This window comes from Leptinotarsa decemlineata, unplaced genomic scaffold (assembly GCF_025532065.1).
Source record: "Leptinotarsa decemlineata unplaced genomic scaffold, Ldec_3_MD MMD2_tig00003335_RagTag_RagTag, whole genome shotgun sequence".
In the NCBI taxonomy this organism is placed as follows: Eukaryota; Metazoa; Arthropoda; class Insecta; order Coleoptera; family Chrysomelidae; genus Leptinotarsa; species Leptinotarsa decemlineata.
Window position 1 is genome coordinate 3,565,080 of NW_027412587.1, and position 16,129 is coordinate 3,581,208.

At 33.5% G+C, this 16,129-nt stretch overlaps 2 protein-coding genes across 5 annotated transcripts in view; one reads left to right on the forward strand and one right to left on the reverse strand.

Annotated features, from left to right (window-relative positions):
- Window positions 1–3,587: 3,587 nt before the first annotated feature.
- On the forward strand, window positions 3,588–6,087 carry LOC111501851 (MORN repeat-containing protein 5-like). Its single transcript, XM_023155762.2, has 2 exons — window positions 3,588–5,203; window positions 5,552–6,087. Exons 1-2 carry the CDS (start codon window positions 4,860–4,862, stop codon window positions 6,027–6,029), a joined length of 822 nt encoding a protein of 273 aa, XP_023011530.2. The 5' UTR covers window positions 3,588–4,859; the 3' UTR covers window positions 6,030–6,087.
- A 928-nt stretch (window positions 6,088–7,015) lies between these two features.
- The window catches only part of drn (zinc finger AN1-type doctor no), a 62,295-nt gene continuing 53,181 nt past the window's right edge, over window positions 7,016–16,129 (reverse strand). For 3 of the 4 annotated variants that reach the window (XM_023155780.2, XM_023155779.2, XM_023155781.2), the window contains exons 2-5: window positions 13,045–13,276; window positions 11,421–11,549; window positions 9,319–9,526; window positions 7,016–7,926 (exon numbers count right to left, since the gene is read on the reverse strand). In XM_023155780.2, coding sequence (XP_023011548.2) covers window positions 7,778–7,926; window positions 9,319–9,526; window positions 11,421–11,549; window positions 13,045–13,143 — 585 coding nt within the window. In that variant the 5' untranslated portion in view covers window positions 13,144–13,276 and the 3' untranslated portion in view covers window positions 7,016–7,777. Of the gene's footprint in view, window positions 7,927–9,318; window positions 9,527–9,712; window positions 9,909–11,420; window positions 11,550–13,044; window positions 13,277–16,129 lie in introns of those variants that run through there. The other variant, XM_023155782.2, reaches the window with a different exon arrangement.

Genomic DNA, 16,129 nt, shown 5'->3' on the forward strand with positions numbered 1-16,129 from the left:
TTTCACCAAATTTCGGGAAAATACTTTTTGAATAATCACAATGAAGCTTATTTATTTGGGACACATATGTCAAATACAGAAATCGATATGAATAAAACTTATTATTCAGAAGTTATAAACTTATTATGGATCTATCAAAATCACTTTTTCCAAATGCCAGAACTGTCTCCATCAAACAAAATATGTGGGATACTTCCAAAGAAAATGAATATAATGAAAAACCCTGTTCAAAAATATGTAGAGCATACACAGAAGTTTTTTTTTTTCAAATAGAAACTGGGAGAAAAAAACCTTTTGAAACAATTACTTCCACATGAACATTGAATTTTACAGGAACGCAAAAGACAGTTTATAATTATATTTTGTGACATTTCTCATTTCAATTCAATGTGGAAAGTTGAATGTTAAAAGTAAAACATTTCTGTCATTATTCTATTCTGGATTATCCGCAAATTACAGTCCAAATCGCCAGAGACGTTGAAAGTGATTTTGAAAAAATACTTCTTAAATGTTGTAAAATCAAACCATCTTCAAAAGAACTACTATGTACAGTGTTAAAGGATTCTTTCACGTCAGCTGTTCAGAAAAAAGAAATAATGTATCAAAAATAGATAGTTACAATGTCTTATGTTTCAAAGGATGCAGTATGAGGGCAAAAGAAGAGAAACAAGATTATTTAGCATTTGAAACTTCATCAAAACATCAGCTTAATTGATAAGAGATAAATATCGATTAAATAGACAATAAAAGAACAAAAGAATTAGAGACATTGTCCAGCAACATAGAACTGGAAGCTATCAAGAGAAATCTGCTTACATTGATTGAACCACACAGGATAACTTACACGTGTACATATATACAGTTAATAAAAATTATTTGTTAAGAATAATGAGTGCAGGAGTAAACTATTGATCAAAATGGCATTGTTGTTGCATATGTTACAAGTAAAAGATATCAAATCAGAAGTAAGGGTACTTACGCAGAAAAAGTAAAAGATCCATCCATACACAATTCATTGACATTCAAGTGTGGTTTGCAAAATTTCATGATCGATTTGGGAACAATAGAAAACAAAACCGGTGCAAATCATCAGGAGTTCATATCGATTACACAGTATTGATTATAAACATATAGACAGGTTTATGTTCACTACAATTCTCACTATAGTACATTCGATAATATCTGAGAGTGAATGCTGACAGTTTTTGACGCTTCACGGTTCTCGAACAACTAGCTTTCATGTTGTATAGCATTTTATTCATCACGCTCTCGAAGTAAACTGAAGAATATCACGACTAACCCATCCACCAGGGGCTTCGAACTCCCAACAGAAAATAATGTAATATTTTTTCCTATAGAAAAATCCAAGTTGGTCCTATTGGTGGGTGATGGAACTATTGACGGTATAATTCAAATAATGTATATCTATTGAAACTGCCTTCAAAAAACCAATGTTTTTCGATCCCCTTTAACTAAATACTTATTTCAATAAATTGATGGATGTAGTTGTATAAGTTTGAAAATGTCCTTATAGGATGAAACTGCAGTAACATTGGTTACATAAAAGTGGTAAAAAACATAGAAAATTTAATTTATCTTTTCTTGATTTAATACTTATTTGTTGAGAATGTCTTGATTATTACTGGACATATTGTCACATTTGTCTTGTTGATTTTGTATATTCATTTATTTAATTCGTTGAGAGGAAATGATTTGAATGCAGTACGCTTATGGCCCTAATGTTTAGCGTGACTCACGGTCGGTGGTAGGTTAAATACACATTTCTAGAAAACGCAACGCAGGATTTTTCATGATATATCACCTTGAAGCAGTTTTCATCTTTCAATTTATCGAGTAATATATAGAGGATTTCATTTGAAAAAATTAACTTCTGACCACTTTTATGCATAACGGAAACACTAGTAATTTAGCACGCCCTATATGATATGGAGTCAATTTCTTGGTGTTAATTAAATATTTCGAGTTTCTCCAAACTATCATCGAAATAACGTATTCAAAAAAAACTTTACAGTAAAGACAGGCCCGAAGAAGCCATTGAATGGCGAAACACGTGTTGCGTTTTTGTAAAACTGTGTAGTGAAAATTTCTCAATAAAGTGTATTTTGCGTTTTTGTAAAACTGTGTAGTGAAAATTTCTCAATATAGTGTAATTTGAATACATTAGTTATGGATTTTCATCAAGTATCCGACAATTCCTCATATATATCACCATTCATGGAATTATTTTCCAGCAGCTTGACTGCATTAACCTTTCTAGATAATATATATATATATATATATATATATATATATATATATATATATATATATATATATATATATATATATATATATATATATGTATGTATATGTTTACGATGACTGATTAAAATTTACAGCTTTGTTAAAAGCATATTATTATGACATTACACATGAACTAAGTGATCAAATCATTGTCAGAACTTGCAGAAATTCAACCAAATGAATCCTGAATCGACACCAATGAACGAGAGGTAGTTTGTAAGATTACAAAATAATTTACTTAACTGTGGCTCAAAGTTAAAAGCACCTTCAACATAAGCAAAACCTGTAACTTTAAATGAGGACGTTTTGACATATTTTTATGCATATCCAGAAGCTTCCATTCGCAGTGTAGAAAGAGATTTGGGTGTATCACATGCTCCAGTACAGTACCTACAACGAATTTTAAAAAATCAAGTAACGCGTCCTTATAAATTTACCAAAGTTCAAGCTCTCAAATCGGAAGACTTTGAACTTAGAGTACATTTTTGCGAATCCCTTAAACATATACAAGAAGATCAGGAATTTTTGTCAAAAATAATTTGGAGCGAGGAATAGGTAACAATTTACAAGAGATGACATTTTTAATAGAAGCAATAAACGTTTTTGGGCTGATCATAATCCTCATCTAAAAAAAGAAATGGATTAAAAAAAAATTACCTGAACATTTTCTGTATTTGCAGAGAGATATCTGCAAATATTAAGGACGACTGTTTATTTATTTATACTGTCACCGATTTCCTCGAAAATTTGCCTTTAGAGTATTATAGGAATTCGTGGTTTCAACTGGACGGAGCGCTAGCTCATTCCACCCAGGAAGTTTCCAGGACACTTTACGAAATGTTTGACGATCGTTGGTTTAGACATTTAAGGCCGTGGGATTGGCCACCGAGATCACCCGATCTCACGCCACTAGTACTCCAGTGCCTACCAAAGAACTGCGACGGCGAATAGTACGGTGTTTTGAAGATTTGTATCCCCATGATATTGAAAAAGCCACAAGTCGCGTACAAAAGAACATTTTAAAATGTTTAGAATGTAATGGACATTTCCAGTCATTCGTCGTAATTCCATCTAAGTCGGTGGAATATTCGCCGGGATTCCATCGAAACTGATACGAAAATTAGAATAATCGAGGCTGCGCGCGTCCTTGACAAAGTCACGGTTTACGGCTACCAGTGGCGGCCGGCGTTATTTTCTTTAGGGCATGATTTACAACACCATTATTTTTATTTCATACACAATAAAGAAAATACAATATCGTCATATTCTTAAATTTAAATGAAATAAAACACTTATTTTTAATAATAGGTTTATTAGACATTGCCACAAGGCATCACTTATAGTAGTCATTAATAATAATATGTCAACAGTTTGTATCTGATCAACTGATTAAAAAAGATTGGTAATCATTTTTTTATTTTCTAACCATTTTTAACTAAATTTTCAAAACTATATACAGGGGAAGGGGAGTCCTCTTGAAGAAATTAACCACCTTGATTAAATACAAACCTCACGTTCAACGATATTAGTCCATCTCTGAAACAGTTTAGTGATGACCAGAAAAATACAACAAACGATCAAACAAATGAAAAATAACGGTTTTGGCATAAGTGCTATGTACATTTACTCTACCCACGTTTCCTGAACAGTTTTAGTCTATATTTGTACAAATGTAAGGGAAAAAAGTTCAAAATGTGACAAGTTTTGGTTATTTTTGGTTTCAGTTATTTGTTTTTATGAACGATTTTGACACAGGCACCAGATATATAACAGTAATAAGCAGGTTTTGCTGAATATTGAATTTTCATCATGCTCGATATTCAAAACTGAAATGGAATAGATTAGATAACAAAAAAACCAGCAGTTAGCAAATAGTCAAAATTAACAATCGATACTAAACAAAAACAGAGGCCAAACAAGTTCAAACAAAAAAGCGAACAAACAAAAAGCACGTGTTATTTCTGGATATTCTAATTTGAATAAAAATATATTGTTTAAATATTACAAATGAAAATGAGACTACTGTTGAGTTTATAGAGAAGTAAGAAACTAATGTTTAAGACTTCAAAGTTAATTGACTGGCTCCAAACATCTTATCGAAGAGGCAAAAACGTCAATAATTAATGTTGGATTCAATAATGTTAAGGACGCCAATTTCTTTAAAATTTATACTCCATGGTCACAAAATTCAAATAACAATCGCCACTTTCAGTACAACAGAAACATCTATGTGTTTCAAAATTGTGCATATTTTTCTCAGGCAAAGATAAAAAACATATTAATCCTGCTTTGATTGAATAATTCTGTATTGTACAGATTCGGCAAAACACGGACTAATTTTGGTCTTGTCATACAGGGCATGCAGCATCAATTAGAAAGAATAGTTAAAAATAATTAATAACGTTCAGAAATATTTCAACACCCTTTGCATACAAATGACAATCACCATCATCAATAGTTACAGTTTTGACACTTGAATTTTGTTTAGCATCAATATATTTTTGAAAGAATTGATATTCTGTACTGTAATTGTTCCTATATCCAGCCACACTTAAATGAAAAAACTAAAGGTCAAGAGAAGCCAACGAAAACTAACCGCAGACTGGCACAACGAGATCCGATCGCACATAACTGATGTTATCAAGCATCGTCTGGTTGATACCGACATATTACTGCACCCCCAAGCAAGCAACCAGAAGAAGAAACCAAAAGAAACCTTCTGCACTGGAAGCACTTATGACGGTCAGTGGGACTACCTAGGTTTTGCAGGCCATGGCACTTACACGTTTCCACACGCGACAAAGTACGAAGGTGACTTTTGGGACGGACAGTTTCATGGAAATGGTACAATCACATACCCTGGAGGGCAACAGCTGATTGGAACTTGGAAACAAGGAAAGTAAGAATTCCATGACATTGTTTTGGACACCAAAGATTTCTAATTCCAACTGTGAACGAAATTAATGTTCAAATTACATTGACCCGCTAATTTTGCGTTGTGGATGTCACAAGAGCATACGGTAACATGTTTTGAAAAAGTATTTCAGAATTTGCCAATCAAATTATTTCGAATCCTCTATTTTGTTGTGGTTCAAAAGTTGAACAATATTAAACTAAGTATGGACGTTCAAGGGAAATATTTTTACTTTGGAATTCCATTTTCTACATTTTACATTCTATGTTCTTGTCATTATTTCTAGACCATTTTCCAGGATATGATATCTTTTATAAGAACCAATGGTTTCAGACTGATGGAGTGGTCTTACAAATTCATAGATGGCTTACAGTTTGGAAAATATCTTAATTATTGCCAGCTACCCGATAGGAGATTCCAAATAGAAAAGGATGCCAAACTGCAACCACCAGAAAAAGAACTACTAACCAATTGCCAACCAACACGAGAGTTGCCCAAAAACTGCTACGATACTGTGGACGGCTACTACAATCCGACCACAAAACTGGTTTATGGATACGATAATCGTATATTGAGAGTGGTAACGGTTGAGGAAGATAAATATATCAAAGATAAGTACAGACATGAAACAGACAAACCAGCAACTAACATCGAGGGCCTATACAAATATTGGACTAGCGGAAGAAAAAATGAAATCGAGAAATTGAAAGGAGTGATAGAGAAAAAGGAAATAAAATCAGAAGACACCATAACAGAATCTTCCACACAGAAAAGCATGTCCGTCTACTCGTTTCACATAGGAACACATTAATTTAAGATTTATTTTGTCTAATATACAATTAATGAAAATATATACGTTTTTATAAAGATTTCCAATTTTTAAATATCAAGAGTCAAAAATTCAAAGTTGAATATAATTTTTGGTTACAGATCAACTACAAGAATTTTGAAACGTTGAGGGATAATTATGGATACATTTTTAAAACTAAACATTTTTTAAATATTCTCAATAATGAATCATTTATGTGGAAGTGATGATCTCTAGTAATTCTACTATTCTAATTAAAACAAACATAATGAGAATGATCAGAAATTATACATAAAGGGAATTTTAAAAGTATTGTTGCTTGAACACCATAAAAATTGAAATTGAAATTTTTTAGCAACATCAGTTTGAGGATTTTGCTTCAGAAAATGGCAATAAAATGTTCATTATACGGGAGCTGCCAACCATCAAACAATTAAAATTATGTAAATATATCCAGAAAAAATGCCTACATTTTTTGATATTTCTGATTATTTTCCCTCAAATGTTTCGTTTGGTTATGAAGCTAGAATTTAGCTGTAAATTTTTACAGTGAGCATAACACAAGTGATGATTTTGATTAATGTTATATATTTTATTTACCTCACAAGTTTCTACCTCCTTAGGAAAATAGTCAAACTAATTACTGCCAGCAATATCAAGTATTGACTCAGTCACAAAAAATTCATAAAGTAAACATTTAATTGCATATAATCAAGTGATTCACTATTCTGAAAACGCGTGTTGTTTGCTCAAAGACTTTGAGAAACAAATGTATTTCACTCAATTACTATTTTTAACAATTTATTTATTCACTGAATATTTTTTACAACCAAAAATAGTATTTCGAGCTGAGCGGCATATTAAATCTTTCATTATATTAAAAACATCAAATCAAATAGTAATCTTCAATAAGTTGTACTCACTTTCTGTTTAATTTCAATCAATTTTCATTCATATACTCCTTAAATTAATGAATGAAATCTCCCATGAATAATTTGAGTGATATATTTCAATTACATACAACTGAATTTAATATAAAGAGGGCATTGATATATGACAGGAGTGTCACTTGACTTTTCAAATTCAGATATCAAAAAAATACATCAGCACTATTTTTCCCTATCTTGCAATTGCACTGCACGCCCTGTAAAGTCGACCACCCTCATCGATTCCCACCCATGTTTGTACATAAGAATAAATTTCTCAAAGAAAAACTAAATTGCAACATTTTTTCCCTCTAAATTTTCATCCTCAGGCAACCACCAATATCAAAAACAAAACGCTCCGTCTAGGGCCGGAAAAGGCATAACAAAACAAAATCTACATTAATATTGGATTAGGATTGCAAAACAAGGGCCAGTCGCTCAAAACGTTTCCCGGTTTTGGGAAACTCAAAGAAAAGTCTACAAACCCAAAAAACGTTGATGAGCGGACCCAAACGTTTACTTTTTTCTTCATATTTATATATACAACCAACAAAGAAGCTAAAAATGACATCGTATTTATATGAATGTATATACCTAGTAATTTTAATAAATTGAATAAAACTAAAGACGACAAATGAGTGGCAATTGAAAATTAGAGTACCACAGTATCATATTTTATAATATGTATTCTATCCAAAATTTCAATCATATTGTTCAGTTTTATATTTGCACACTAGTTCACACGCGCCGATTTTTCAAAGCGTCCATTTGCGTCACTATCGGCGAGCAGGGGGCGTGTGGCGTGCCCTAACGCTGTGGCGGGGCTCATATCTTCTGAATCTTTTCGCCCACAACAACCGGGTTGTTGCGTCGAATCTCCTGGGCGCCCATCTCCCGGTAGTTGAAGCTGCAGTCGTGTTTGTCACTGTACCGGTGGATCGCACAAAACAGGTTCCCGCAACGGCACTGGAATCCTACAAAACAAAAAAAATTCGTTAATTTTTTTAGCTTCATGTCAACAAGTAAATCCATTTTTTTAAAACTCAACATAGATCTCTCAATAATTGAAGTTTTTCATTAAATACATGTTGAACACATCAATATATATCCTGATGATAATCTCCTGATGAAGAAACATGAGTCAAAAAACAGTATTTTTCGGGTGCGGAAAAAATGTTCAACAAATTCATTTTATGTCGGAAGTTCTAAATTCTATCTATTAATATAGTGTCAGTGAAAACGAATCAAAAGCAATCTAGGCTAAAAAGACATCATAAGGAGTTCAACATGAGTGACAACATGGTTCAAAACCACAATTTTTTTTTGCCAATAACCAGAGTAGTCTGATAGAATTTCAAAAACACAAGACCCTGATTCACAATATCCACGAGAAGCTACATTCTCAGGCCACATACACATAAATGCTGTATTATTCTACAAACATGGAAACTAAGGTTGTAAACCTATAGCGATTTCAAGTAAGAAAAACCGTCTCAGTTGGAATTTTGGACACTGGCTTTACTTGTTGCAAATCATAAATTATTACACATTACTCAAATGAGGGATCCTTAGACAAACTCTCAGTTTCCGATATTAGTTTGTAATCCTGTACTGCCTTCATTTTATGTTAATTGATAAGCATAAAATTTCCATTTAACACACAATGAGCAGGTCTCTTGAGAGTGGTGTTGAATATGTCCAGATATTTCTCATATTCTACAGGTAGGTCTATACCAGACTGTTAAGCATTGTTGAGTCAAGTAAGCTCGGTACATTTAACTCACAGAGGTTTTTTTTCTACTAAAGTGGTTTATATAGAGAGGAAATATTCATATATGCTTCTCGACAAATTTTACTTGTGGGTCTGTAAGTTTCCTGATATTTGTACCATGTCTGTCTCTTTTATTAGAATGCGGTATTAACAGTTCATTTTGTTGCTGGCCATCTTCATCTGAAATTTCAGGACTTTCATCTCTAAAATCATCAAGATCAATAGGCCTCTTTCCAGAGCGGTCTACCAACACTTTTTTTTGCCGATAGCAAATGTGTCCATAAAAGATTTTAGACACTCTTACATGTTCCCCTTCCTCATTTTTCATGTGTAAGTTATCTTCCTTCTGCTTGAATTTTCATCATGTTTCTTCTTAAAAACTAACACTTACTACTTTTTGTTAGACCAAATAGAAAGGCATATTTTGAGTTATAATTTCCCTTCTCTTACTTAGACAATTTATTATTGCAAATTCAATCTCTTACTTTTTATATTTACACTTAAATGTATGTGTTTGTCAACAGATGTCAATTAAGTCTCTCTCTTTCTAAAGAATACTTGTGAATGGTCATTTCTAATATCTCTTGAGACTCACCTGTCAAGCCCACCTTCTTGCGGCAATTATGGCATCGGTTCTTCTTCTTCTTGGAGTCCTTTTCTCCATCTTTATCTTCGCTACCCGCGTCTGAATCGGCGGATGCGGCGACGGCTGCAGCTGCCTCCGCCGCGATCGATTCTGCGGCTGCGCTGTCGGCCGCCGCCGACGATTGCGCGGGACTCTGGTTCGAGGACTCTTCTGACGTCTGTAACAAAATAAACTTTTTACTGGAAAATCGGAAAAGATCCGACAACATTGGCAACATTGTAAAAATACTCGAATATTCATGAGGGATGAAAATACTTCCTGGCACTTAAAATTGACGTACTAGGTGTGAAAAATTCGTGAAACAACAAAAACCTATTAGTATCTCAGAATTCTACCAACTAACCTCACTGGAAATGAAAGTCACCTCTCCGTCTCCGGGAGGAGGACGGGAAGGTACGTCTCCTTCCCGAGACTCAATGAATCTTTCTGAAGTGACTTCTCCTAAAGTAACATCAGACAACGATGATTTCGATACTTTATGAATGTTGTGATCAGATGATGACATTTAAGTGACTGCGAATTTTGACTGACACTATAGGAGCAAGTGACACATTTTGAAATGATGTTTCTTGGCAAAGATGAATGTAAAACTATACAGGAAGGTAAAAAAAACTAAACTAAATGAAATAAACGAAATAATTCAAAATGTATGCTGTAAAATGTTGAACAATTAATATTTTCTTAAATATAATTAACAGCTGAATACTATCAATATAATAACATTGAGTTGAATTTCAAAACTCTGGGCAATGGGGAATGTTCCTCCTGACGAATATCAAGTAGTTTTCATAAAAGAGCTCTAAAACAACGCATTTTAAACTTATCATTTCAACCTTTTTATTTAAAAAATTATTTAAATACTTAAAAAAGAGGAATGAAATAATGCATTCAACATTTAAAGGAATTCGTTTCTATTTCACCATTTGGCAACATCGGTTATAGCTAATAAAGGACAATGAATAAGTTACCTGTATGAGACAAACAAAGATGACATATTTCAGAGGCGTGCTGTTCTGTTTACTTATGTTCCGAGTTCCGAGACATTCTGTGACATAAGACATTTTGTGCACCTAATCTATCTTTCCTTGATATAAATAACAAAACAACTGTTGTTTATATGGCTTGTGGAGGTGGTATTGAACTATAATTTATATTTTGCCTTAACTGTTGATTTATAAAGATAATTTTCCTTTTTTAAAGTAGAATATCTAGGTACGTATAAATTATTTCAACTTGATATAGGCGCTGTTGCCAATATGTGAATTGAAACAAATCCCTTTAAAAATTAAAAAACTCATGAATTAAATTCAACTTTATTTTGTTCCAACTTACATTTGCTGTAATAACCCAAATTGAGGAACATTCCCCATTGAGCCACGGTAGAATAACCCTACCCTATACAAATTACTATAAATAAATTACAAGCCATTTACCAATTTTTGAAATAAATATGATATGAATTGAACAACAATTTTTACTGAATGTAAAATACAATAAAGGTCTATAGACAAACTTAGAGGAAATTTGTGGAAAGGAAACGACATATATTACCTTATTGAATAAATGAATTTGAACTCATTTGATTCGATAAAAACATTTTTTTATATTTCATTTAGTCATTATAAGTTTGATGTAAAGAAGCAGAGTATCAAAAACTGTATCATATAAAATATGAAATATTTTTTCCTTATCCAGAATAGTATTTTATAATACTATATGGGTGAATACTGTCAAAAAGCTAATTGATTGAAATGTTGACCACTTTTAAAGGAAAATAAGTCAAATCATTTCTTAGAATTACTACCTTTGGTTAGTACCTAAAACTTTACGAAATATTTGTCTAAAAGTTCACTCTTTCATCTTTAATTTTTACCTGGAGGTAGAGGTTCCATGAGTTGGAAATTTTCCAAATTATATTATAAAAAACATTTTTGTGTTTTTTTAACACTTCTGGACACCTAATGAGAACAAAAACTAAGTCTCTAAAATAGATGTAATTTTTACAAGTGGAAATTTCCTGACCTAATCTATTTCTTATAAGCATTACTTACTTTTGTGGAAAGATCTGTAACGGGCGAGGGTTGAAGATGTCCAAATGTGGGCTGAGCCGTAGTCGTGTCTCTAAGAGCACTCAGACTAGAGGGGGCTGTGGGAAGTTGTTGCTTCTTCTTCAGATTTTCCTGAAACAATAAAAAAGGTCTTCGTAAAACTAAATAAGAGTGAATTCTCATCAACACTCGTTTCTATTATTCTACCTCAGCTCTCATAATCTTACGCACATAGGGCACATGACTCTACGAATGAAAAATACAGTCGAGATGACCATATCTGGTTCAACCATCATTCGAGAATCAACCCCTAGCGATTTGGTTTACATCACAGGAGATTCAGTTTGTAAATTTAATGCAAACGTTAAACTAGTGTCTTCTAACCCTCTTCGGGAAATAGTCCACAGTAGCCCCTGCTTGTTGTAAGAGGTAACTAAAAAGGGGGTTTAGTCCAGTGGTGTTATGTGATCTGTGTCGAAGGATGAATGGTATCTGGGCCTGAGCAGGTATCACCAAGAGAGCCACTGAGATATCACGTGACCAGCCTTACATTCATGCAGGGTGTCCATGAATGTGGACAACCCTTTCCCCATACTCATGGGAACTTAATGGACCATAACAAAAAAATGAGAGGAGGACTCTGAGCAACTACCCTGATTCGCAAATAGAGTAGTAGAAGGCAACATACAAGGAGTCTTTGATGGTCCTTACGAAGGTTATAGGAAATATTGTGGGATGCAGAGACCCTAAAGAACATGCAAAATTATTCAAGTAGGATTGAGTATACTGCCGTGAAGTAACTTCTGTACCAGAGACTTCACGACGGTCAAACTAAAGAAGGCTAGTGAGAGAGGATCTGAGGAAATCGTCATTGGATTAGCATAAATCCCTTACAATAATCAGAAGACACTACCATCCAGGGATGGTAGTGTCTTCTGATTATTGCTTGCCAGGCTCTCGCTTGCCAGGCGAGAGCCTGGCAAGCAGAGAGATCACATCATAATTAGCTCTGATGCCAACAATTTAGATATTTTAAACGTAGGCAAAAAACCTATCCTCGTTCAACACGAGGCGTAGGGAAATGATAGACTTAAGTAACTATGTTGAGAAATAGAATGTGTCTGATGAGGAAAGTTGCAGATCATCGGCATATAAAACTTTGAAATCAGAGAGTATCATACCTCGGTTATATCTTATCAAAACTACTAGAAAACAAACTGGAAAGGCTATAAGGCAGCCCTGGAAACTACAGGCTAAAAGTTACAACGAACATTGTTCCACTGTCAACCAGAGATCAAACTGGAGTGTTCCTGGTGGAATGAAGATGTGGCTCAGATGGGACAATAAACTAAAATAATAATGTATAGGGATCAATACAAAAGGTCCCCAACTGAATACAACAAAGCTCTGAGGAAATCTCTGAGACTCGTGGAGAAGGCAATGTGAGGATGTCGAAGAGACCCAAGTGTTCCTCAGACTCTATAAGATACTCTCTAAGGTTTCAACAAATTATCTTGAAAGTGGTAGATGCCTGAGCTCATGAGACTGCAGTGTTTTCCAAATACTTGATAGAAATGCACAAGTCTGCAGTCTCCTAATAAATTAAAAAAAAACTAGTATCTTTTACCTTGAAACACAGCGAGCAGAGTCCATCTGTTGCTGGACTTCCGTAGAAACCACATCCGGAGCGACACAGCGCCTGCATGGGGTTTGATTCACGCTCCATGGTTTTATCAGGATCTGTTGCGAAAGACACCACTAGAAGATTTTCGCCCTTTCGGTCAAAATGAACCAAGTGATCGCACTTGATGTGGACGTACCCTGTCTATCAGGAAGACACCATGTACTACACGCAGGATCTGAAACAAAAAACGCCATAAATATTCAGTGCACTATCTTCAGAACAAAGGTTATGAATTATTCCTCCTCAGTAGTTTTTCAACGTCCAGATGTGTATGATTGCAATGTATTCACTGGCAGTCCGACATAAAACTCATTAATTTGGCAATTGAATTGTAAATTATTGAGTATGTCCAACTGCCAGTGAATATATTGCATTCGTAAATAAACTTATAGGAAGAATATTGAAAATACTACTAATACATATCGGTGCACATCTTGTAGAAAAAGTATATGTATGACGACCAAGCCATCGAAGTATACAAATATTACATAATATACGCACTTTCGTAAAAGTTTTTTGGACACTTGGACTTGGAAAAGTAAAAAATTCAGGTTGGTTTCAATGAACACATGAATGGAAACATTATAAGATCTTTTCTATCTTTTTTCAAAGTCACTACGTCACTATCTGTGGATATCATCAGTGATGTTATATTTGAGTAAAAAACTACCCTTTTGCAATTATCAATATGTACTTTTGAATCCACACTCGTATTTTAAATGGATTAATCTATGACAGTGTACTCTGTAGTCGCTACCCAATACATCAAACCAACAAAAAATACCACACATCAATATCACTAAACTCAACAAACAGTTTATGAGAGCACAGGTACGGAAAGAACAGTTTTCAAGCAACAATCTGAACTGAGAATTCATCTATGACTAAGTTTATTCGCCTTGACCAGTTTCTCCATCCATTTTTTTTGACAGGAGACTTGTTTACAAACAAACCATCGCGATGTTAATATGGATGCTTCAAAACTGATAATGGTAAGTGAAATCAAAAGAAAATGTGCAAGCAAATTAGGAACAGATATCGTTATGAAAATACTAAAAAAAAGGTATAGATTTATCAATCAATTACTGTTTTCGACGAACATGACTCACGTTTTACCCATGTGGATTACAAGTACCTATTCATTATGTATATCTGAAATGTATGAGTCAGCCGGAAATCCAAAAATGTATTGAAATGACAGGTCTCCATTACCTTACAAGGAATAGATACTTACATATTACTAGTCAATTACAGTAAACAAAATGAGATATGGCAGGTAGCAGACCAAGAGTCTGTTTTTATATAGTTTACTTTCAAAATCCATCACAACCCTAATACGGCACTGTTCTAATGTTACTTGAGCATAAGAACGCAAATCGAAGGTTCTAAACGGTACGAAATTTGTGTGCAATTAAGAGTCAGCACTAATGACCAACCATGGTTCATTCTGTGTAACGACAATAAGAAACAAATTTTATGAAACAACAAATCTAACGATAAAACATAGAATCATGTGTAGGCTTTCACGGCCGGTGTCTAATGAATTGTCCGATGTTTCCGGGATTATGAGCCGTAGTCGCCGACTTTCCATGTGTGTCTGACGCCATTCTCAATATATTTCATCTCTCCCACATTTAAAGAACAATTTCTGTTATTCCTCTTATCTATTGTGTATGAGGTAATCTCCAAAATATTCAATTCAAACGAGGAGCAACAAATTGTTCGATAACGTAATGAAGGAGTCTTAAATGAGCCTAAAATTATATTGCAAGTTTAAATTTTTCAAAAAGTGAAGGATTTCGATTTGGCGCTGCAAGCTTAACGGTAAAGCTAGCAGAACCCACAGTTAAAAAAAAACAATATACGAAAGTCGGCAATGAAGGATCATAGAAGCCCAAAATTCTCAATATACTTGTTTCCCACCCAGAGTTAAATAATATCTTTGAAAAATAGTTTCCGGATTTTATCGCGTGTGTCACAGTTAATCAACAAAACATTTCATTCAAACGAGAGGCAAAAAATGTTCAATACCGTAATGACGGAGCCTAAAATTATTGCAAGTTTAAATTTTTCAAAAACTTTAAGGATTTCGATTTGATTTTGCAAGCATAACTAAAAAGCTAGTATAACCAACAATTTTTTTAAACAACAAATCAAAAATCGGAAATGGAGTTTCATAGAAGCCTAAAACGTGTCTGAAATTCTCAATATATTTTTTCTCACCCATAGTTGAGGAATATTTTTGAAAAATCATTTCTGGATTGAATCCCCCACATATTCAAACGAGGGACAAAAAAATGTTAAATATCATTATGTATATGAACCTAAAATTCTCAATATATTTCTTTCTCTGCCACACTCGAAGAATTATTCAAAAAAATTATTTTCGCCTCTACCACGTGTGCAAGAGATGAAACCTAAAATGACCCTACAATTATTGCAAGTTCAAATTTTCCAAAAAGTGATTTCTATTTGGTTCTGCCAGCATAATGGTAGAGTCAGCAGAACCCAAAATGAAGAGCAAAAAATTAGCATTAAAATAAATATAAAAATTCAAAGTGCTTCTGCTAGCCTTACATACATATAGAATCATCCCAAGTTAAATTAAAGTTGTAATGAAAAGACTTGTTGAAATTGCATAGTAATATGGTATCCAATTTAAAAATGAATACATTAGTTTACTTTAACCACATTTAAATAAAGAACTTACACTTTAATTTGGTATGATTACTTCACTAGCAGGATAACACTGATAACACTGAAATAGTATGTTGTCTCTTGAAGATCTGGAAACTATGTTGATTCAAATGAACCCCATCATATTTATACCAGAGAACAGGTACAAAATTTATTGTCGGATTACAAACCCTCTACCATCTTAACAAATTAAAAATTTGTATTAGATTTGAATTCGAAAGATAATGTAAAAACTTGAAAATGATTCAATTACACCAATCAAAAGATGGTAAATCTTTTTGAAATACTTCCACACAAATGATTTTATACTAAGAAATTGGCTTTTGCAAAA